The sequence below is a fragment of the Nicotiana sylvestris genome, chromosome 5 (assembly GCF_000393655.2).
Source record: "Nicotiana sylvestris chromosome 5, ASM39365v2, whole genome shotgun sequence".
NCBI lineage: Eukaryota > Viridiplantae > Streptophyta > Magnoliopsida > Solanales > Solanaceae > Nicotiana > Nicotiana sylvestris.
The window spans coordinates 81,027,679-81,052,899 of record NC_091061.1 but is presented as its reverse complement, the minus strand read 5'-3'; the positions used below and the strand labels follow the sequence as shown (position 1 = coordinate 81,052,899).

Below are 25,221 nucleotides of genomic sequence, written 5' to 3'. Positions count from 1 at the left end.
TTTTCCCTCTCTGAAAGCTAAAAGTCCAGCCTAAGACCCTTAAACTTCAGCCCCTGTTTTAGTTATCAAATGGCCTATTTATAGGCCAAATGCACCATTACAGCTGAGCTGCCCTGCCTGCCAATTGGCAGAATGCCCATACTCTTTAAGCCCATCCTCAGCATGCTTGGTGTCAGCTCCCTTTATTCCCCACGCCTGGTTTTGTTTAATCCAGAATTATGGGCTCATTTGTTTATTCATTTTGAGCCCCCATACCCTTGTGTCTTGTTCCCCCATTGGTATTAGTTTAATCCTAAGTTAGTACCCTTTTTGTCAGCTCACTTAAACTAATTACTTCTGTTCTTTTTAAACACCCCAGAATACCCCCGTTAACCTTGATTATTACTGCCCCTGCCTATTGCAGCATTAGGGCATTTTTGCACTGATGAAAACTCGAACTCAGGACTGCCTAGACTGAACCCTTTTAGTCATTTTTATAATGCCAACAGACCATTTCAAACATTACTAGGTCATCCAGCCAGTGTCCGAGTTTAATTAGTTATGTGAAACTCCTAGCTCCTTCGATCCATTAGTTATAGAAAACTAATCGACGACATTTATCGAGTCGACTATACTAATTATAGCAGGTAATAATCAGTCGCTCATATAAACAACACGTTCGGGGACCTAAAGGGTATCAGACAACTTTTATTAAATTACTGGGCCTATATGAATTAGTTCCTTTGACGATTAATCTAACTGACGATCATGTTTATCACAGAGTGTATTCAGAACAAACAGAAGACAATCGACCAAATAAAGGGTCTTTAACAGAGATGAAAGAAATCTGGAAGAAGTAACAAAATAACAAACAAACACAAAGAGATATGCTGACAACTTATTTGGAAATAAAACAAAAGAACGGAAAACTTACCAAAATGTTTAAACCAAACAGACCCAAATCAAACTCGACTTCGAACCTTTGAGGCCGAACAAACCTTAATCAGGGTGTTCTCACATGAGAACACCTTGGTTAAGGTCTATTAGACCTCAAACCTATGTCAAAACTGGCCGGGTTCCCCAGGTGCATGTGCTTCAGAAGTCTGGATTTCCAGATCTGGATTTTTGGGAGTTGTGGGTGGATTCGGACCAAACCAAGCTTGGTTTGGTCACGAGGAAGGTCAGGAGAGTGTCTAGCATGAAGATGGGGTGGTTTGGCATAGGTCCAGGTTCGACTCAAATCTTCAAACGAAGATTCGAGACGAACGGAAGTGATTCGAGGCTTGTGGTTAGTGGATTCGTGTTCAGGATGGTCGGGTGCATCGGGGGTGTTATTTTGGTGGTCATCGGAACTGTGGTTGCCAGGCTTATGGTGGGAAACCTAGGCTGCTAGGGTTTGAGAGGAAAGGGAGCCTGGGGAAGATGGTGAATAGTGGCCGAGGGGGGGGTGTGGCTTGGGGCGTGGGGTAAGGGGGTTAGGTTTATATATGTATTGAGGGTTTAGATCCTGGCCATTGGATCAATTGAGATCAAGGGCCAGGATCTAACCATTGAGGAGGGACGACGTCGTTCGGGAGATGATAGTGGGTTATGACCGGGTAGGGGATTGGATCGGGTCATGTTGACGGGTTTAGAGGAAGGCCTGGATCCGTTGGATCAATGGGAATGAACGGCCCAGATTAACTTGCCTGAAACGACGTCGTTTCGACTTAGCAGGGGCTGTATTGGACCGTTTGATTGCCATGAATCAACGGCTCAGATTGAGGCGCTGATACGACGTCGTTTGGGACGTGTCCGGGCAGCCTGTGTTTGGACTGGATCTGTGTCCTGGTCTTGGGCCTATTTTGTTTCATTTCTTGGCCCAAACCGATTTTCCCTACTCTTTTGCTTTTGTTTTCTTTCTTATTATTTTTTCTTTTCTTTTAAACAAAATAAAAATAACAAATAATAAGGTAACGGAATTAAACAACAATGCAACATTTTAACACAATTATCACAAAAATATTTACGTAGGTTAGCTAAGAGCCTAGGGCGAACGGTGCACATATATATTTTTTGAATTTTCTTTTACTGACCGAATTATGGTTTAACCATCCTAATACATATATTTTGTATTTTGTTTGTTAATGATTAAATGCAAAAAAAAGAATGGACAGATCCACAAGTGACTAACAACACATGAAAACTCGAACAATTGTACAACGAAGCCATTTGTCACTATTTTTATTTTCTTTTGGAGCGAATGTCCGTAAAGCAAAAATCACGTGCTTACAGTGCTTATTAATGCAAGAGCTAACTTTTCAAAATATGGGTACCTGGTTTCAGCATCTCTTAGGGTGCGACTCACATAATAGACAGAAAATTGCTTACCTTGCTCTTCTCGAACCAACACACCACTTACCGCCACCTCGGACACAACTAAATACAAGTAGAGTGTTTCATCCTCCTGCGGAGTATGGAGAAAGGGTGGGCTCGAGAGATACCATTTTAATTCTTCCAAGGCTAGTTGGCACTCCGGAGTCCACGCAAAGTTGTTCTTCTTCTTGAGTAGGGAAAAGAAATGATGGCTTCGATCTGATGACCTCGAGATAAATTGGCCTAGGGCAGCTATCCATCCGGTCATCCGTTCTATGGCTTTCACATTGTTCACTGCGGTGATTTCCTTGATGGCTTTGATTTTAGCGGTGTTGATATCGATACCCCTGTTCGACACCATGAAGCCCAAGAACTTTCCCGAGTAGACTCCAAAAGCGCATTTCTTGGGGTTGAGTTTCATGTTGTACATTCTTAGGATATCGAAAGTCACTTGCAAATGGGTCAAATGGTCCTCTGCGCGCAGGGACTTATCTAGCATGTCATCAATATAAACTTCCATGGTTTTCCTATTTGATGTTCGAACATCTTATTAACTAGGCGTTGATATGTGGCTACTACATTTTTTAGCCCGAAGGGCATTACATTATAATAATACGTACCATACTTCGTTATGAACAATGTCTTTTTCTGGTCCTCCGGGTTCATTTAAATTTGGTTGTAACCGGAGTATGCATCGAGAAAAGTAAGGATCTCATGGCCGGTCATTGCATCGATCAAACGATCGATGTTGGGCAATGTGAAAGAATCTTTAGGACATGCTTTGTTCAAATCTTTGTAGTCTACAAACATTCTAAGTTTGTTTCCCTTTTTAGGGACTACTTCTACATTAGCTAGCCATTCAGGATACTTTACTTCCCTGATGGACCCTATCTTGAGAAGTTTGGTTACCTCTTCTTTGATGAATGTATGCTTTACCTCGGACTGAGGTCTCCTTTTTTGCTTTATCGGTTTAAATTTGGGATCGACACTTAGTCGATGGGTAGTTATCTCCGGTGGTATCCCTGTCATATCTAAGTGGGACCAGGCAAAGCAATCAATATTATCGATAAGCAATTGAATGAGTTTTTTCCTGAGTTCGGGGCTTAACCCTGTCCCCAGGTATACCTTTCATTTTGGAAAATGCTCGATCAATATGGCCTGCTCGAGTTCTTTGACCGTGGACTTCGTCGCATCCGATTCCTTGGGGATAACTAAGGCTCGGGGGTGAGGAAATCTTCTTCTTCGTCCTCGACCACCTGTTCATCGGCCACCTGTCCCTCGGGCTCAATCAAGGGTATGGGTTGTGATTGCTATTTGGCGACCTGATTGTCCTTTGGTTTCTCCGATGTGGATGGTGTCGATACCGGTGCCAAGTCCTGTACTATAAACATCTCCTTAGCTGCGTGCTGCTCTCCATATACTGTCTTCACGCCATCCTTTATTGGAAACTTCATCATTTGATGAAGAGTTGATGGCACTGCCCTCATGCTATGGATCCACGACCTTCCAAGTAAAGCATTATATCTCATATCTCATTCGATGACATGAAACTTGGTGTCTTGTATGGTTCCAGCCACGTTGACTGGGAGGATGATTTCCCCCTTCGTCGTTTCACTATCCATGTTGAATCCATTCAGGATACGAGAGGCAGGTATGATTTGGTCAAGCAGCCCAAGCTGCTCCATGACCCTTGATATGATTATATTTGTTGAACTACCTGGATCCACGAGAACACGTTTAACTTGAACTTTATTTAAAAGGATAGACATTACTAGTGCATTATTGTGAGGCTGAGATAAGTCCTCGATGTCTTCCTTGCTAAATGTGAGGGTGTCCTCGGGCATGTAGTCCCTAGTCCGTTTCTCCTTTGTGATGGATACTTTGGTACATTTGAATATAGGTCCCTATGGGACGTCTACTCCACCGGTGATCATGTGAATGATATGTTGAGGTTCATCAAGTTCATTCTTCCTATTTGCATCTCTTTCTCGGAAATGGTTCTTGGCCCGATCACCTAGAAATTTACGAAGATGCCCATTGTTGAACAACCGGTCTACCTCCTCTCTAAGCTGCCTGCAATCCTCGGTCCTATGCCCGTGAGTACCATGATACTTGCACATCAAGTTAGGGTTCCTCTGAGAAGGATCGGTCTATATAGGCTTGGGCCATCTAGTATCCCTAATTTTGCCAATGGCTGAGATGATGCCCAAGGCATCGACACTGAAGTTGTACTCCGATAAACGGGGTGCTTCCGCCGATCCCAAGTGCTTATCAAACCCGGTTTTGCTCATGAGTCCCTGGGAACTTTGACCTCGATCTGCTCTTCGATCATTCCGAGGTATGTTACGCCTTGAAATGTTCCTTCGATCCTCGACGTATGACCGATATTTTTCCTTATTCAACCTTGGCCCCCTGCCGGCATTTCCTGACTCATTTCCTAGTAACCTGCTTGGATAAACTGAGCTCGAGGGGGCTCCCAACTAGTCATCCTCGACCCTAATTTTTGATTGGTACCTGTTATGCACATCCTCCCAAGTCAAGGTGGGATACTCGATCAAGTTCAGCTTCAGCTGCTTCGAAGCTATCGAACATCGTTCATTCAGTCCCTGAGTGAAGGATTGTATGGCCTAGTCATCAGAAACTAGTGGTAATTCCATTTGTTCTGACTGGAAACAGGACACAAACTCCCTCAGCATATCGTTCTCCCTTTGCTTTATTTTGAATACATCAAACTTCCTTGTTGCAACCTTTATGGCACTGACATGTACCTTTACAAATAAGTCTGCGAACATGGCAAACGAATCAATAGAGTTCGGGGGTAAGATATGATACCAAATCATGGCACCCTTAGACAGAGTTTCCCCAAACGTTTTTAGAAAAACAAACTCAATCTCATCTTCTTCCAAATCATTTCCTTTTATGCCACAAGTATATGTGGTGATGTGTTCGTTGGGATTAGTGGTTCCATTGTATTTTGGGATATATGGCATCCGAAACTTCTTCGGGATGGGCTTCGAAGCTGCACTCTGGGGGAATGGTTTTTGCACGAACTTCTTCGAGTCTAGTCCTTTTAAAATCGGAGGTGCTCCTTGTACTTGGTCGACCCTAGAGTTGTATGTCTCTACCTTTTTGTCATTTTCTTCAATCTTTTTTTCTCCGGTATCTATCCTTTTGGCGAGCTCTTCGACCATTCCCATAATCATGGGGTCAGTCCCGAGCTGCTTTCAGCCGGCCTTTCAATCGCTACTTCAGCACGCCGAGTGTTCTTTGGTTTGGTGATGTTTGGAGTTCTATTAGAACTCTGAAGTTGAGCTATGGCGACTTTGTGAGCTTGCAGCATCTCAAATATCACTTGGAGGCTGACTCCCCCTTCTTCCATTCCTGGCATTCCTTGATTCCCCTTGTCCATTCCTTACGGGATCGGTGTCTGCGTCCGTGTTTAGAGCGTTATGTGAACTAATATCAACTGGCTCCATATTTGGCACTCCCTCAGGATTTATGGGTGGTACACCGACCCCTATACCGTTGTTTTCTCCGAGTCCCTCGCTGTCATGATCAGGTGCATTTTGTGTGCTAGGCATATCTTAGCCTGAAGTCAAAGAATCTTTGACAAGAAAAAGTGTGAAGAATATCGTGTGTTATTAGAAAACTAGTACTAAAATAATCACTATTATCTTTAGCCCCACAGTAGGCGCCAAACTATTTACCTCAAAAAATGTGAGTAATAATTAAAGATAATTTATGGTCTTAAAGATATGTGATTTACCAATACTAGTGAATATACAAGTAATATTAGGTTAAGTAAGAAGAATTGATGAACCAAACTAGTGTTGCTGGAACTCGATAATCTCGGGGGCCTCGAGGTGAGCTAAGAACCAATAAAGTATGAACAATAAAGTAAAAATAATAAAGCTGAAGAACAATTGTTGAGCACGGTAAATGAGAAAAGCAGAGTAGACTATTTTATTGCAGTGAATGAGATGTCTTTTATAAATATTGGGGTCCCCTTTATATAGAAGGGGAAAACCCTAATATGGTGCATTTCCAATTATGGCAAAGAATTCTATTGGTACATCTGTATAATAACCTAGTACGGACTTGTAATATTTCGTACAGATCTTATCCCTTAATTTATAACCCGATTCCCGCTCTTTTTTGAGTGTCATAAAAAATGTACTACCCTCGAGGCAGATCATGGTGGGTCTTCGATTTGCTCCCCTGAGGTATGCATTTTTCAGCCAGATCTAGTCTTTACTTCATGCTACCCCGAACTTGAGCCAGGGGTTCCATTCGGTCCTCGAATCGAGCTCTCCAATCTCAACCATAAACATTAAGTTAAAAAAATTGAAAAATATTCTCTCTCTACCTAACAACAAAAAATCAACAAAACTTCCTTTTCAGCGCTTAAGGCCAAAGTGCCTCCCCCATGGGCACACCGGAGGAGCCTCCACCAACGTGTCTTCCTACTCCATCAGAAGCCTAGAATGAGGCAAACCTCATGAATGAAGGTGACTCAAGGAAACCAGGCTATGCGACCATGATAGCTAGTCCTCCATCTATCAGTAAACCTCCTAAAGGCTATGGATGCCCAATAGTCCAAGCTCGCACCACCACCCACAATAGAATTCCATCAGTCGTTTTTTAGGCTAAAGATTACTACGGAGTCATGGACGAATAATGCAAGCACACCATTGTATGTAAATTTTTGAAACTTCGCCCTAAGATTGAGGTCATTAGAGTTGCTTTCATGGAAAAAGTAGCAATCAAACGGTTAGTTAAAATTTGTGCCTATGATAATTATACTATTTTTATCGAATTAAGTAATGAAGAAGATTTTTAGAGTGTCTACTACATAATATCTTAATATACAAGGGGCTCAAATGTGGCTACAAATGCGGTTTCTAGATTTTAAACATGAACATGATTCCCCTATGGTTCCTGTTTGGGTGCTGTTGTCTGAGTTGCCTTTCCATTGTCACACATTGTACTATGTGAGATGAATTTTGGGTCCTATGGGTACTTCTCTGTTATAGATGCTGCTATCTCTTGCGGAACTCGACTGAGTGTGGCCAAAATTAGGGTGGAGGTAGACCTCACTAAACCGTTGCTAACTAGTGTCCATCGAGGACATGATTTTGATGATAGCCCACTAACGAGATTTACTTAGAAAGTGGAATATGAAAGTGTTCCTAAGTACTGTAAGCATTGCAAAAGACTTGGACACTCTTTAGTTCAATGTCAGAATGTATGTGATGACCTACTAGGATATTTTGTGTAATAGCCTTTATTTCCGTATTTCGATACCTATATTAGCTTCATTTGATATTTTTTGATTTGCATGTGTGGTCCATGTCATTTTCCAGAAATTATTTACATAAAAATTTGAAGAAAAAGTGATCTTCGGCTTAAAATGGGACTTGAATTAATCACAGTCAACATTCTTGGTAAACGACATCGGATTGGTATTTTGACGATTTCGGTGGGTTCATATGATATTTTTGAATTTGTACACACGATTTGTTAGGGTCCGGGATGACCCGAGTGCATTTTGGCGCGTTATGTGAATAATTGTGAAAATAAGTTTTCAAATTGAAAATAATGAGTTTTGATAATCGATTCTTGTTATTTGATGTTATTTTGATGATTTGAGGTAGCGAGCACATTTACATGATGTTATTATATTTGTGTGCATGTTTGGTTTGGAGTCCAAGAGGCTCAGGTGAGTTCCAGGATGGTTTGAAGACTGCTGATGCATCTCTTATTTCTAGTATCTGTTGCAGATGCGAGCTTGGCTTTTGTGAACAATAGTTCACATTTGCAATGTTGGGACGGTGGGTTGGAACTTCACTTTTGCGAAGAAAAGTTCGAATTTGTGAACTAAGATGAGACCGCATTTGTAATATTAGAGTTGCATTTACGATACACTGTACTGGGTGTGAGCTTCGCATTTACGAAGTATTTGTCTGCATTTGCGATGGGGGACAGTTCGCATTTGCGAATAAAATGTTGCATTTGCGACTTAGCTGGGCCTGATGCACTAATAGCAAATGTGATCAGTGTCTCACATTTGAGAACAAGAGTTTGCAAATGCGACACTTGCAGCTGGGTAAAAGAGGGGGAAACGGGACTTAGCTCATTTTACACCATTTCTCAATCCTAAACACTCTAGAGGCGATTTTTGAAGAATGTTTTCTTCCCAAATTCAGTGGTAAATAACTCTAATCCACTTTCTTTCAATTTCCCATTACTTTTCATGAGTCAAATCTAGGATTTTCGTGGTAGAAATTAGGAATTTGGGTAGAATTCAGGGATTTTGCAAAATTGAGATTTAGACCTCAAATTGAGGTCAGATTTCGAAACAAAATACATAACTGGCCTCAGGGTGAATGGGTAATCGGATTTTGGTTTGAATCTCGAATTTATCAAGCAGTCCCGGTTGACGTTTGCTGACCTTTTCAATTTCATCAAAGATTGAACCTTTTTCATTCGTGGGTAGTTTCTAAAGCTTATTTTGAATTATTTGATTGATAATTGGCTAGATTCGGTTGATTTGGAGGCTTGTTTGAAAGACAAGGCCATAGTTGATTGATTCCTTTGGTTGCGATGTGAGGTAAGTATCGTGCCTAACTTTGACTTGAGGGAAATAGGACTTATTGGTCTATTTTTTATATGAATTATGTAAGAAAATTGCGTATATGCGAGGTGACAAGTGTATATATGGTGAAATGGCGTATATGTGGGGAAAGCATGCATAATTGGGCTATTCACTTCCATGTGTTTATTTATTCCATGTTATCTCTAGTTAAATGCATTAGTTGCTACATGTTCTTACTCGTTATTCGTGATTTACTTGTTATTAGTTATTTAATTGTTACTTATTTCGATTTGTACATTTCTTACCCAATATCTGCTTACCTGCTACATGCTTTTAATTGCACTAATTATATATTTATGATATCTCATATATTTTACTTGATTATATTCCTTATATTACTTGAAGAGCTTTATTATGTCATTCCATTTATGTGATCCATTTAGCTATTTCGATATTAATATTTGGCCAAGGTTTGGGATTACGAAGTATTGGCTATTCTTCTCTTGTGCTGGTAACTCCTTATTGTTTCGCATGTTTCATTTATCTTTGTCTGTTGATATTTTGTGGACAGTGGTGTTGAGTTATTTATGTTAATGAATTGATGTGGGGAACAGGTTGCATGCCGAAATGGTATTGAAATGAATTGATATTGGGGGATGGGGTTGTGCGCCGCAATAGGAAATGATATGATATGATGTTGGGATCGAGTTGCACGCCGCAACAGATTTGATGTGTTGTAGTTATTTGTGACTATAGAGTTTATTCTCGATATTGTGATATGAGATTTGAGATTATGTTATTTTGGGACCCTCTAGTAGTTCATCTTCGGGTCCGTCTATATAAGTTTTTTATTTTATCTATATTTCTATATTCCGTTATTATTATTCGTACATATTTATTGTAAGTGTTTTATCAAAGCCTCGTCACTTCTTCATCGAGGTTAGGCTCTGCACTTACTGGGTAAATGGGGTTGGTACTCATGCTACACTTGTGCACTTCTTGTGTAGATACCAGTGTTAGTTCCAACGATGTGTAGAGAATTTCTTGTCGGATCGACTTACAACAGGATACTTGAGATAGAGCTGCTAGCACTCACAGTCCCTGAAGTCCCCTTCTATTATGTCGTTACTATTTACCTTGTTTCAAATAGTTGTATTTTGTTCAGTCTTTATTTGTAGAACTCTAGTATACTCATTTATTCATGACTCCAAATTTCTGGGATATGTATAAACTCTGCTACGTTGTATTTATCACATCTAATTCAGTTTATTTCAATTTTGTTTATTAAGGTTCTGGTTTAAAATTGCTAAAAATGGATAAATAATTTGCTAATGTTGGCTTTTCTAGCAAGCGGATGTTAGGCGCCATCACGACCCCACAATTAGGATTTCCGGTTGTGACAAGTTAGTATTAGAACACTAGGTTGCCTAGGTCTCACGAGTCATGAGCAAACTTAGTAGAGTCTGGAAGATCGATACAGAGATATCTGTACTTATCTTCTAGAGACTATAGGCTTTAGGAAAATTTCACTTCTTTTTTTTCTCTGTCGTGCGACTTTATTCTATCACTAAAGTTTGAACCATTCTATTATTGTTCTCTCGCAGATGGCGAGGACACACACATCATCCACAACCAGGCAGGAGCAAAAGCCCCATGTTGCAGCCATTACTAGGGGTAAGGGCCGGGGCCGAGGTAAAGCTCATCCTAGAGCACGTGCAGTAGCACCCATTTCAAAGCCTTAGATCAAGCATGAGGAGGAGATCCCTATTCAGACCACACCAGTCAGACTTGTTCAGGTCTCGGAGGGATTCATTGCTACTTTCGTACTTCAAGATTCCCTAGTCCACTTACTGGGCCTTATGGAGAGTGTTGCCCATACCGGAGTATTCTATGGCACCGGCTGTCTCTCAGGCTGGGGGAGGAGCCTAAACTCCCGCTACTCACGCTCTGGAGAAGATGGCTCCCATATATCAGACTCTAACAGTTCCAACAGTTGGAGTGGTTCATCTTGTTATTGCTACACAACTAGAGGAGAGGCCTGCGATGTCTTTTAAGGGATTGAAGACGTTGGATAAGTTTACCATGCTCTTTTCTATTCATTTTGGCGGTACACCTTCTGAGGACCCACAAGACTATTTGGACCTTTGCCACAAGGTATTGCACAACATGGGTGTTGTGGAGTCCAATGTAGTCAGCTTCGTAGTGTTTTAGATGACCGGCTTTGCCAAGAGATGTTGGCAGGGCTATGTTTGAGGCAGGCCAACAAGTTCATCTACACTCAGTTGGGATAAGTTCTCACAACTATTTTTGGAGAAGTTCATTCCTTTTTCCCTGAGAGAGGTGTACCTCAACCATTTTGAGCATCTACAATAGGGTGGGGCCTAGCATACAAATCAATATAACCATTGTAACGTACAACTCAATCCAAATATCCATATCAATATGGCTCTATGGCCCACATCCGTCAACAATCCGCTCAAGTCTTAATATGCATGCATCTCACATAATCACAATGCAATTATATAACATGGAATAACACAATATTTCTCAAATACAGTTCAAACTCGTGTCATGTACAAGAACACTAATAACATATGAGACATCATATCAAAAGTGCACCGAGACGAAGATATAACATGTGGATGTAACTATCATGACTGTACAGTATGACTATGGCTAAGGCAAATAGCTTATCATGGCGAAAATAGCCCTATCGTGTCTCCAACATTTGAACAGGTAGCCTAGGCATGATTTCTAGCATTAATAATATCCCATGTAGTCATATAAATTGAGAAAATGTGACATCAAAGAAGCATGATAGCAAAACAAGCCATATAATATCCTAAGAACTACCCGTATCATGAATACCTTGGTTCACACCAGCACTACGTCACCCCCAATACCTTTCATATTGCGTAGTTTCTAGGGTTAAATGCCCTCAAATCCAAGTTTAGATATGTTACTTATCTCAAGCAATCCAAATCAAATATCGAGCAAGCCAACTGATACTCTAGAAACACCATCCGATAAAAAATCAACCTCTGAACAACTTAAAACTAGCCAAAAGCAACTCAAAAATATCAAATAGTGCCATATTATACAAACCCAAATGATAAAGATCAATTCTTTAATAAATTACTCAAAGTCAACCAAAAAGTCAAACACGGGCCTGCACCTCGGAACCAGACAAATCTCACAAATTCTGACAACCCATTTAAATGCAAGTCCAACCATACTAATTTCACTCAAATCTGATTCTGAATCGATGTTCAAAATTAAAAAATTCACTTTAGGAAAGTTTAGATAAAAACCCACAATTTCTCTACCGAAATCATCAATCAAATGCCAAATTGAAGATGGAATCATGGATTTAATCAAAACGAAGTAGAAAATACTTACCCCAATCCATGTGGTGAAAACCGCCTCCAAAATCGCCCAAATCTGAGCTCCCCAACTTAAAAAGTGAAGAAAATAAACTCAAAATCCCAAAATTTGATGTTTTAATGCAGTATCGGGGGTCCTTCTTTGCGATTGCGGTCACCAAACCTCGCGATTGCGATTCAAATAAAAATCCAGCACTTTTTTTACCCTTCGTGATCGTGGCCATGGCACCTCGATCGCGATGAATAAACTTCAACAAGCTTACCCAACTCTTCCAAATAGCCTTTAATATAATGGACATAACGTTTTATACAAAACTCAAAATGACAAACGGTTTAGTTTTCTGAAAACTAGATACAAAGGGCTACAACATTAATTTTGGATCATATCCAAATTGCTTATAGATTACAAGATATGAGCTTCCATAGTCAGTCATGTGACACTAGAAATTTTTCTACGCGATCGCGAGAATGGCTTCTGCGATCACGATTCACAAGGCCAAAACAGCAATTTTGTCTTCATGAACACGAGTCGAAGCTCCGTGATCATGATTCACACCCCTGTAGCCAAAAACCAGCAAGTAAAAAGGGCCTAGAAATGGTCCAAAACCACCCCGAAACTCACCCGAGCCTCTCAGGACCTCGTCCTAACATACTAACAAGTTGCAAATCATAATACGAACCTACTCGAGTCCTCAAATCACATATAATAATATCTAAACCACGAATCATAGATTATCAATCTCTTAATTTCATAAACTTCAAACTTAGAACTAAGCGTCCAATTCAAGCCTAGCCATTCCGGAATGAACCCAACTTTTGCATATAAGTTCCAAATCATATAGAACCTATTCCAACTCTCAGAACAACAATCCGAACCCGATATCAATAAAGTCAACTCCCAGTTAAACTTATGAACATTTAGATATTCAAATTGTCAACTTTCGCTAATTAGCACCAGACCCTTCTAGAAACATCCAAATGTAAATCTTGACATACGCCCAAGTGAAAAATCACAATCTGAACCTAACAGAACCATCAAAACTCTGATCCGAGGTCAAATACACAAAAGCCAAACTTCGTCAACCTTTCTAACTTAAAGTTTTCTAGTTGAGAATCATTCTTCTGAATCACCTGAAAACCAAAACCGACAATTGACACAAGTCATAATACATCATATGAAGCTAATAAAGACTTCAAATAGCTGGACAAAATGCAAATGCTCAAACCAACCAGTTAGGTTGTTACAAGTGTATATATATACAAGAATCAAATCTTTTAAGAAATATCAGACAAATCACCCTACAAAGAAGCAAACCCTTAAAATGGTCGGACCCTAGGTCTACTGGTTCTAGGGGCATAGAAGGGGTTTTTACTTGGAGCGGGTAATTTTTATGGTGGAGGCAGAAGGGGTTTTGGAGGGTTTAGCCATTGAAGAATTTTTGGTCTAGGAAGAGCTTCTAATAAGGGTTTTCTAGATGATGTAGACGAAGGGGATTGAATAGAGATATCCACCTTAAAAGAAGGGATTCTGAACCTTCTGACGGTTGAGTACAGAAAAGGAAAAGGCATCAGTTGAATAGACTTGATGATTGGTTTTCCATCTTTGAACGTCGTAACTGATGTGAAAGAAGAGAAAAGAGAGGGAAAACGGAGGTGTAATTAATGAAAAAGTAAGAAACAAAACATTAGACCTAAAAAAGTAACTTGATTACACATAGGTCATAGGATATATTATTAATGCAAGTAATGCTTAGTAATTCTCTTAAAGCACAAAACCTATCTTCTAATAAGGGCTTAGTAAAAATGTCTGCTAATTGATCGGTTGTTCTAACAAAAGATATTTATATGTTTCCTTTAAGAATATGTTCTCTAATAAAATGATGCTTTATGTCTATATGCTTTGCTCTAGAATGATGCACATGATTTTTTGAAAGACAAATAGCACTAGAATTATCATAGAAAATCTGAATAGGCTTAAAGAATAATTCATAGTCACCAAGTTGATGAGACATCCACAGTAGTTGTGCACAACATTGTCCAATAGCAATGTATTCAACTTTAGTAGTGGCTAGTGCAACTGATCCTTGTTTTTTACTATTCCACGATATCAAAGCTTTACCAAGCAATTGATATGTTCCACTTGTACTTTTTCTATCTTCCTTATCACCTGCAAGATCAGCATCTGAAAAACCCTCTAATTTAAAAGTATTAGAACGAGGATACCATAATCCATGAGAAACAGTTCCAATGAGATATCGAATAATTCTTTTTACTGCAGTCAGGCGAGACTCCTTAGGAGCTGACTGAAACCTGACACATTTACAAACGCTGAACATAATATCTGGTTGACTAGCAGTTAGATAAACAAGGGAACCAATCATTCCACGATACTTAGTTTTATTAACAGATTTTCCCTATTCATCTTTCTCGAGACTTGTTGAGGGACTCATTGGTGTGCCAATATCTTTGGCATTGCCCATTCCGAATTTTTGGATCAACTCCTTTGTGTATTTAGTTTGACATATAAATGTCCCTTCTTCATATTGTTGAATTTTGAGACTGAGGAAGAACGTTAGTTCTCCCATCATGCTCATTTCAAACCCATTTTGCATGAGAATTGAAAATTCCTTGCACATAAGAGGATTAGTACTATTGAATAATATCATCAACATAAATTTGAATAATGAGATTACCTTCTGATGATTTTTTAATAAATAGAGTAATATCTACTTTACCTCCTGTAAATCCATGCTCATTAGGAAAAGAACTTAATCTTTCGTACCATGCTCGTAGAGCTTGCTTCGTCCCGTACAATGCTTTAGTTAGCTTATACACATGATATGGAAACTTTGAGTCTACAAACCCAGGGGTTGCTTCACATATACTTCCTCTTCAATGAATCCATTTAAAAAGGCGCTTTTAACATCCATGTAAAATAACTTGAATCCTTTAAAAGATGCATATGCCAAAAGAATTCGTATAGATTCCAGTAGAACTACTAGGGCAAAAGTTTCGTCACAGTCAACTCCTTCTTGTTGTGAATATCCTTGAGCAACTAATCTAGCTTTGTTTCTTACAACTTTTCCATCCTCATTGAGCTTATTTCTGAAGACCCACTTTGTTCCTATCACAGGAACGTTCTCAGGTTGGGGTATCAATTTCCATACTTGATTTTTGTCGAATTGATCTAACTCTTCCTGCATCGCTTGTATTTAGCTTGAGTCTTTGAGAGCTTCCTCTATTTTCTTTAGCTCAATCTGAGAGCTCAATGCTATGTTTGCTTTCTTTTTGAGAGCTCCCCTGGTTTTGATTCCTTCATTTGGATCTCCTATGATGAATTTTTGAGGATATTCAGGTTCACTTCTCCATTCGTTTGGGCGAACTGTATGAGTAGTTGACTCCTTTGGTGGTTCTGGTGGATTGTTGTTGGTTTCATTAGTTGACTCTATCACAACATTAGATCCATCAGTCGACTTTTGCGATTTTCTTGTCTCCTGATTTTCTTGAGTTTTATCTTCATCACTTGCAGTGATACCTTTCTCGACCGAGGAGTTATTTTCATCAAATATAATATGCACAGATTCTTCCACACACATCGAGCATTTGTTGTATACTCTAAAGGATCTAATATTTAATTAATAACCCAGAAAAATACCTTCATCACTTCTTGGATTAAATTTTCCAAGAATATCCTTACCATTGTTGTGAATGAAACACTTACTTCCAAAGGGATGAAAGTAACTAATATTGGGACGCTTACCTTTTCACAGTTCATAAGGGGTTTTCTTCAGAATTGGCCTTATGAGACATCGATTAAGAATGTGATATGTTGTATTTACTCCTGCCCCGAAATAGTTTGGTAGGGAATGATCTAGTAGCATCGTTCTTTCCATATCTTGTAGTGTTCTATTTTTCTATTCCACAACACCATTCTGCTGGGGTGATCTTGGTGTAGAGAAGTTATGAGTATATCATTGATCATTGCAGAAGTCTTGGAATGCTCTGCTTTCAAATTCTCCTCTATGATCGCTTTGGATTGTTGTAATCAGATACCCCTTTTCTCTTTCAACTTTCTTACAGAAAACCTCAAAGTTTCTTAATGCTCCATCTTTTACCTGGGATGATTGTTTTACCTGTCTTATCTTCAATAGCACAACCTGTTTCCTTAAACTTTACCTCATATCCTGAGTCGCATAGCTGACTTATGCTCAGAAGGTTATAATTAAGCCCATCAACTAGATAAACCTCAGTGATATCACAGTTGTTATTGAAGGGGATTGTTCCGGTACCGATTATTTTTCCTTTTGAATCATCGCCAAACTTAACGCTTTCTTCGTCTATTTTTGTAAATTCTTTGAACAGGTTTTTATCACCTGTCATGTGGCTGGAACACGCACTATCTAAGTACCATTTGCCTTTGCGATTTCTTCTGTGGTGTTGCTGCAAAACATAGTGATCACTTTCTTTTAGGTACCCAAGCTTGCTTGGGTCCTGGTTGGTTAGTGTTACTAGGTTCAGGATCATTTTTGGGTTTCCAAATCCATCCTGAAATATTAGACTTACGAAAACGACAATAAGAATATTTATGTCCACTGTTATTGCAGTAGTGATACGTAATTCCTGACCCATTTTTGGGTCTTTCAGTTGTGTTAGTACTAGTGGAGTCAGTTCTGGCTGGTCCTTTTCTAGTTGACTTGTAAGTCGTCTGGTTTGACCTGATAGAACTGTGACTGGTGGATTTGCGCATGTCATTGAGTTGCATTTGCAATTCCTCAAACTCTTCTTAAAGTACTTCTTTTTCGATTTCACATACTTCATGTTTGAGTTTCCAGTCTTTTACTTCTTTATTGAGTCTCTTTAGTTCATCCATCATTTTTTGAGACTCTTTCAAAATAAGATCAAGAATATCCTGCAATTCATTACATCTTTCACAATTATAAGACCTTACCTCGCTTGTTTCACCTCGAGCCATGAAGCAATTTTCATTGTTCTCTTTGCATTCATCGTCTGAAATATCCTCGTCTGTCTAGCATCCTGAGAGTTTGTTCATATCGTTTTCCAGAATTGTCATGAAGCAAAGATTTGCTACTTCTTAGTGTTCTGAACTGTCTTCATCACTCCAGCTTCCAAATGATTTATTTTTGTTGAAACCTCTGGAGATTTTTCTTTTTAGATCTAGATATTCGGCTTGAATATGTTCAAATCTTCCACACTTATAGCATTTTCCATCATTCTTATCTTGTTCGTTGTATTGCCTGGTTCGCCTAGGTGGAATCCTTTCTCTTCTCGTATTCCTGAATCTTCTTATTAAGCCATCCATGTTTCTTGACATCATAGCAATTTTTTCTTAAAGAGCTTCAGGATAATCATTGATATCATTCTCAGCTATCTCAGTCGTGGCCTTGAATGCAACTGTTTTCTTCTTTTCTTCTTGGTTTGTTTTCTTGAGATGTGTCTTTTAGAAGGCTATGAGTTCTCCACGAAGTTCATCATAAGATAATTTATTTAGATCCTGTGATTCAAGTGTGACTACTTTAGTTTGTCAAGTGGTTGGTAAACTTTTAAGAATCTTTCTAACTTGATCACCACTTGAGTATGGTTTGCCCGAAGCTTTTAGGTCGCTAATGATTTTACTGAATCTGGCAAACATTTCCTCAATGGATTCTCCTTCTTTCATCTAGAAGAGTTCATAATAATGAACCAACATGTTGATATGTGTTTCCTTCACTTTACTGGTTCCTTCATATGTAAATTCATCAAGCTTATCCCACATTTCTTTGGCTGTATTACAGCTGGAGATTTTTTCATATTCTTCACCACTTATAGCATTGTAGAGCAAATTTTTTTCCTTGTTATTGACTTGCACAACTGCCATTTTCTCATCTGTATATGAGTCTATATCTTCAGGATCAGCAAGAGGTTGAGCAGCGGCTGGCAGAGGATAGTTTCCTTTTTTGATGACTCTCCACACATAAACATCATATGCCTTTGCATATATTTCCATACGTACTTTCCAGTGGGAAATGTTGTCCAATGAAGTATGGTGGCCTTACTTGGGAAGTACCTTCTTGAAAATGTGCTCCTATGATAACTTGATTAGCCATGATCTTTTCTCACAAGCTGTTAAGCAAAAAGAAAAGTGTGAGCCTTGCTCTGATACCAATTGAAAGTACAAGGGGGGGGGGTGAATTGTTTATTTTTAAACTTAATAACTAGTAGTTGACTAGTTTTATGATTAGTCGACTGGATATAAGAGCTTGATACTAGTAAAGACAAAATTTAAGATGCAGAATTTAAATACAAGAATTAAAGACACCAGAGTTTTTATACTAGTTCGGATTCAATGTGAATCCTAGTCCAGTCCCCTTGAGTTGCAAGGAAGTTCTTTTTCAGTGAATGAGTTTCTTCGAGAGTACAGAGAATGGTGTGATCTATACCGATTGCTTAGTTCCTATTTCACACGTTTTTTTGATACAATGCTTCACCTGTGTTGTTCTCTCTTTCTTATCTAACTTGTTACACAACAGATCTTGTAGAGCTACAATGTTTGTTTGTAGTAGAATAAAGAGAGGGTATTTGGTTCGATCAAAGTATGTTGCTCAAGGGTACAAATACAAGTTTAAATACTTTGAGAGAGGCTTGGTTTCTGGAGATATCTGCCAACCTAAGAGATTTGATCCTTAGAGAGAATTTGATTCTTTCTAAGAATAAGGTCATATAACAACGACTATGTTTACAAGAAACTTGAATGATTTTTCATATATTCTTCCCAAGATCTTGCACCTTCCAGATTTGGATACACTCGATTCCTTAAGAGTAGGCATGATAGATTCCATCTTGGCTTTGATTGATTTCTCTAATTTTGGATTGCCTTCCGTAATTCCTTCCATCTCATAGTTGTCCATTAATTGCTTGATCTTTGCTAATCCTAGATTGCTTTCCTTAATTTCACTGATTAATTGCTTCCATCTCGTAGCTAACCATTGATTCCTTAATCATCTCTGATTGATGCTGTCCATGAGTTCCTGCACATAGAATAGATATATCTTATTTGCATCATTAAGATAAAATCTAACAAAATCTTTAGTTGGGGTTGTGTTAATGGACTTATATGGGTTGTGATGACGTGTGATCACCCATGGGTATGTGTACCATGAGTTTATACAGTGATTTGAAGATTTTTGAATGACTCTTGGCATGTTCGAGAATTGATGTATGTTTAAATGGGGTAGAATGTAAGGACTCGACCGGTCGTTTTGAGTTATAGCATTTTTTTAATGTTATTCGGGACTTTGAGTGTTTGTTTCGGTGTTTGAGAGGTTCAGATTGAATTGTTTGAGAGATTCTGAATTTGAATGTTTTAAGTTAGAAGAGTTGACCTAGATTTTACCTTTGAGTAACGACCTTAGAATTAGGATTTGATGGTTTCAATATGTACATATGATGATTTTGGACTTGGGGCGTATGTTCGAATTTGAATTTGGACATTCCTAAAAGTTTTAACTCTATTTGTCGAAAGTTGGCAATTCAAAGAATTGAAAATTTTATAAGTTTGACTGGGAGTTGACTTTGGTGTTATCAGACTCCTATTGTGGTTTTGAAACTTTGGATAGGTTCATTTAGTTGATTAGAATTTGTATGCAAAGTTTAGTTGTAATTCGGAATATTTATGTATAGTCTGGACGCGTTCGACGAAGTTTGAATACATGAAAGTCAAGACAATGATTTGATTTTTGTGTCATGGGTTTGATGTTATTTATGGTGTTTTGAGCCTTCAGATAAGTTTGGATGATGTATTTGTACTTGTTGATATGATTGGACGAGGTCCCGAGGGACTGGGTGTATTTTGGGGTGGTTTCAAGCCATTTTGGCAGAGTTTGCACTGCTAGTTTTGCTACTATCAGGTACTTAGCGCATTCGCGAGAGAAAGCATGCATTCACGAATTACAAATAGGGATGAAGGAATTTTTCATCGCGTTCGTGATGGTTTGTACACGTTCTAGAAGGGTATTGCCCATTGGCTTACGCGATCGTGAAGTTGCTTAAGCATTAGCGGAGTATGTTTTGGCTAGGGGCAAGATTGCTCTATGCGTACATGATGTAGGTACCGCGAACACGAAAAAGGAAATGAGGTCGACAGAGTTGTGCATCGCAAACGTGATGGTCTTGGTGCATTCGCGAAAAAAGGGTCGATTGGCAGCTATTATAGCTTGTTTCTCGAGATTTTGAGCTCATTTTTTTTATATTTTGAACCCTAGGCTTGGAGATGGGTGATTTCTACATGGATATTTAACGACCAAAATATGGAATTTGGAATGACATTTAGGAGTTTTGTCTACACCTTAAAAGAGTGTACTTTGGGGATTTGAGTACCTATTTGGACTCGGTTTTGGAAACTAATTATATATTTTGACTCGGCATGTTATGAGTCCTGACTCAAATTTTGGTATTTTTGGGTATTTCGGGCACGCAAGTGCATGTTAAAATTTGTTGACTTTTTTGGAAATTCTTCAAAAGGCGAAACTTTATGGATTGTGATCAATTTATATAGCATTGTTTGACTTTATTCATAGATGATTGGCTTGGATTTGTGTGATTGGAGGACTAGAGCAAGGTTTTTATGCGATTTGAGGTTGAAGGCTAGCCCAGATGAGGTAAATTTCTTACCTAATATTGTTTAAGGAATAACCCTTAGGATATGACCTTATTTGCATAATTGGAATGTATGAGAAGCGACGTATATGCGAGGTGACGAGCATATATACAAGTGCTATCATAATTCATATCCGGAGTAGTCTTAGGTCTATATCATGCCTTGTTTTGGATACTGTGTTTCCTGCTATCATGCTTATTATATTTGTACAATTACGTGAACATCTTGAATCATGCTAGAGATCATGTGTAGGTCTTGATTTCCTATTTGAACATGATATTCGTTACTGTATGGTGTACTCGCCTAACCTGAACTGTAATTGTACATTTCGCACATGTATACACTTTTGCATGCTATTTTTCGTAGTCCATGAGTATGTAAATTAATATTTGTTGATTGTATTCATGTGTTCTTGTATATGATTTCTGTGTGATGGACTAGATTGAAAATACATGAGTTATCTGTACAAAGTGTTATGATTATGGCACGTGGTTTATCTGTGCGGTGTTATGATTATGGCACATGATTTGTCCATAGGGCATTATGATTATGACACGTGAGTTGTCTATGCAACATATGAGTTTTCTATGCAATGTGTTAATAAGGATCCATTTTCATAGGATCGCCCTCTCATGTTTCTCTCTTGATGGTGTACATGTAGGTTGTGAGTACTTCATTGTATATTATGTTACTTTTGATTTTCACTTTAACATTCCATGGATTTTCATTTGTGAGAATATCTCACTACTTTTTCGAATTTCTTGTCATTTTGTTTAACAAATATTAAAGTGAAATATAAAAAATAGTACTATTATAAATAAAAGTACAATAATAATATCTGCAAAGACCCAAAGTCAAGATCTAAAGGTTGTTACAATATGCTTTGCTCAAAGGTGACATGTGGAAAGTTCTTTATCCTTTGATTTCAAAATTTCAATTTCTAATATCATATAAGTTTGCCAAAAAGTAAGTCGATTGACCGTATTGTGAACTTAATCATCAAAAAGGAACAACCATGCGTCCAGAAACTGCTGAGTTTAATTTTTTGAAAACTTAAAAGTGCTTTGACAAGAGCCTGAGTTATAAGGATCATCCATGAAAATATACATCATTTTATTCAATAGTGAGTTGATAATCCCTTTCAGCACTCTCTTACTCTCATTCTACATAATTGATATATTGGATAGAATGTAAAATAATTTTCTTCATTATAGTCCACTATATATTGAACTTATTTCAGAATTAATTAAGAAAATTTCTCAACAGCTTATTGGTAAAATATTTATCAATAGATTTAACAAGTAGCTCAAACTCATATCTTAAAGTCAAACTGATTTTTATTAGTAAGTAATTTCTCTATAATTCAAATAAGAATTATTTCCGCTTTATAAAATTAAAAGAATATTAAAATTCAGTTAACCATGTGATGACCCGAAAGGTCATCTTATATTTTAGAACTCAATTCTACGCTTTTAAGCCTTAAAAGTCTCATTTTTACCTTCCTTGATTTGCATGCGCAGTCCCGGCGTGTTTTCGGAAAGCTTTTATGTTAAAAGTTGATAAAAATAAGAATTTTATGTCAAAAACTTCATTTGAGTTGACTTTGATTAATATTTTTGGTAAACAGACCCGGATCCATATTTTGATGGTCCCGGTAGGTCCGTATCGTAATTTGGGACCTGGGCGTATGTCTTGAATCAAATTCCAAGGTCCCTAGCTCGAGATATGGAATTTTGATGAAAAATTAAAAGTTTGAAAGTTTAATGATTTTTAAGAATGGACTGATGATTGATCTTGTTGATACTAGGTCCGTATTTTGGTTTCGAAGCCTGGTAAAGGTCCATTATGATATTTATAACTTTTTTGTGAAATTTGGTGAGAAATAGAGTTAGTTTGACGTGATTCGGACGTCCGGTTGTGAAAATAGAAGCTTTAAAGCTTTCTTAAAAATTTCATTCGATTTGGTATTCAATTCGTAGTTCTAGGAGTTATTTTGGTGATTTGATCATGCGAGCAAGTTTGTATGATATTTTAGTACTTGTGTGCATGTTTGGTTTGGAGCCTCGATGGCTTTAGTGAGTTTTAGATAGGCTACGAGATGTTTAGAACTTAGAAAATCTGGTTTTTTGTGCTTCAGCTGATATCTGGTATGTTCTTCTTCGCGTTCGCCAAGGTACTCTCGCGAACAAGAACAGTGAACTGGACTGGGAGACTTTTCTTCTTCGCGAACACGAAAGCTAGGTCGCGAACGCCGAGCGATGGGAGCCTTACCCTTCGCGAACGCGACCAGCTCAACGCAAACGCGTAGTGTTGTGGACTTGTTGGAGGGATCATTGGGTTGTCCTACGCGAACGCAAGCCAAGGCTCGCGAACGCGATGACCAGGAGGGAAAGACCATCGCGAACTTGTGCAATCCTTTGCGAATGCATAGGCCTTCTCGGCCGCTACCCTGCACGAACGCGACAGGCTCTTCGCGAACGCGAAAAAGGCATGATGCCCAGTTATTAAAAACAGAATCAAAAATGGGATTTTGCCATTCTATGATAAATTTCAAAACTAGAAGGCCTAGGGGCGATTTTTAAAAGATATTTTCTTCCCCAATTTGTTGGTAAGTGATTCTAACCTACTTTCTTTCAATTACTCATTATATTTCATGAATTTTTAACCTAATATCTAGGGTTTCCTTGGTGGAATTTGGGGGTTTGGGTGGAATTAGAAAGTTTTGTAAAATTGGAATTTACACCTCGAATTGAGGTTGGATTTCCAAACAAATTATATAATCGGGCTCAAGGGTGAATGGGTAAATAAATTTTGGTCTGAACCTCGGGTTTTGACCAAACGGGCCCGGGGTCGATTTTTGACTTTTGGAGGAAATTTTGAGAAATCTAAATTTATGTATTGTAGTTGATTCCTTTATCAATATTTGATGTTATTGAGTTAATTGTGGCTAGATACGAGTGGTTTGGAGGCGAATTCTAGGGGAAAGGCCCTGGTAGTGCTTTGAATTGACCACAGAGCGAGGTAAGTGTCGTGGTTAACCTTAACTTGAGAGATTAGGACTTAATTGTCTATTTTTTATGTGTTCAGATGTTGAATACATCGTATAGGTGATGTGACGAGTACCTATGCATTATTGTCGGGTAAAACATGCGGGTGGGACTTGGTTTCTTATAATTGTTGCCTTCCTTTGATTGTGTTATCCATGTTTGGACTAGTATAAAAAAGTTGATCGTTCTTATCATGTTTACGGATCTTTTGGTGATAACTGAGTATTGATTTCAAAGTTGAGGTTGGTATTGTGGAACAAAATATTAAAGTAAGACTTGTTCTTGTTAATTCTATCTCCATGTTGTCTTTTGTTCATTGATTATGGTAAGAGAGAGTGCTAATGCACGAAGGGTGATACCGTATCTTGTTATGATATAGTAAAAGCACGAAGGGTGATGCCACGCCATATTGTGAGTGTTAATGCACGAAGGGTGATGCCGTGCCATATTTTGAGAGTTAATGCACGAAGGGTGATGCCGTGCATTTTTCTTTACTGTGTTTACTTGTTGTTATTGGTTCAAGGTATATCAGTTGATCAAGTTTCTTTAATGTTGTGATTCTCTATCTTGTAATCCCCTCAGCATGTCCCCCTTCCGATATTATCTGTCTATCTTTTACTTGCCATTATTTTGTACATATACTGTTAAATTGCACATGTTTATTATGTATGTGTGTTGTCTTAGCCTCATCAATACTTCGTCGAGGATAGGTTCGACACTTACCAGTACATGGGGTTGGTTGTACTGATACTACACTGCACTCTATGCAGATTTTAGTAATAGCCCGAGCTGATCGTGAGGTTAGCCGCTGGATTGATTGACCGGTGACCAAGGTAGATCTGCTGGCGTCCGCAAACCCTGGAGTCTCTTCCTAGTCTTGTTATTTGGTCGTTTATTTTCCTTCAAAATAGTGTATTTTCTTTCAGGCTCTGTTTGTTGTAAATCATAGTAGCTCGTGAGTTATGACTCCAGATCTTAAATATTTCAGATATTATGGGTTTAATAATATCCCGCGAACTCTATTTAGCTTCTGTAATTCTGTTATTAAAAAATTTGTTGAAGTTGATTGTGTATTCTCTAACATTGGCTTGCCTAGCAAGTGAAATGTTAGGCGCCATCACGGTCCCGAACGTGGGAATTCCGGGTTGTGACAAGTTGGTATCAGAGCACTAGGTTGCCTAGGCCTCAAAATTCACGAGCAGGCTTAGT

General features: G+C 38.5%; 2 protein-coding genes across 2 annotated transcripts; both read right to left on the bottom strand.

The window, feature by feature from the left end:
* Nucleotides 1-14,153: 14,153 nt before the first annotated feature.
* On the bottom strand, nt 14,154-14,693 carry LOC138868892 (secreted RxLR effector protein 161-like). The gene has a single exon (XM_070146469.1). It carries the CDS (start codon nt 14,691-14,693, stop codon nt 14,154-14,156), a length of 540 nt encoding a protein of 179 aa, XP_070002570.1.
* A 474-nt stretch (nt 14,694-15,167) lies between these two features.
* LOC138868891 (uncharacterized mitochondrial protein AtMg00820-like) lies at nt 15,168-15,515 on the bottom strand. Its single transcript, XM_070146468.1, has one exon. The coding sequence runs from the start codon at nt 15,513-15,515 to the stop codon at nt 15,168-15,170; it is 348 nt and encodes a 115-aa protein (XP_070002569.1).
* Between the last annotated feature and the right edge of the window lie 9,706 nt (nt 15,516-25,221).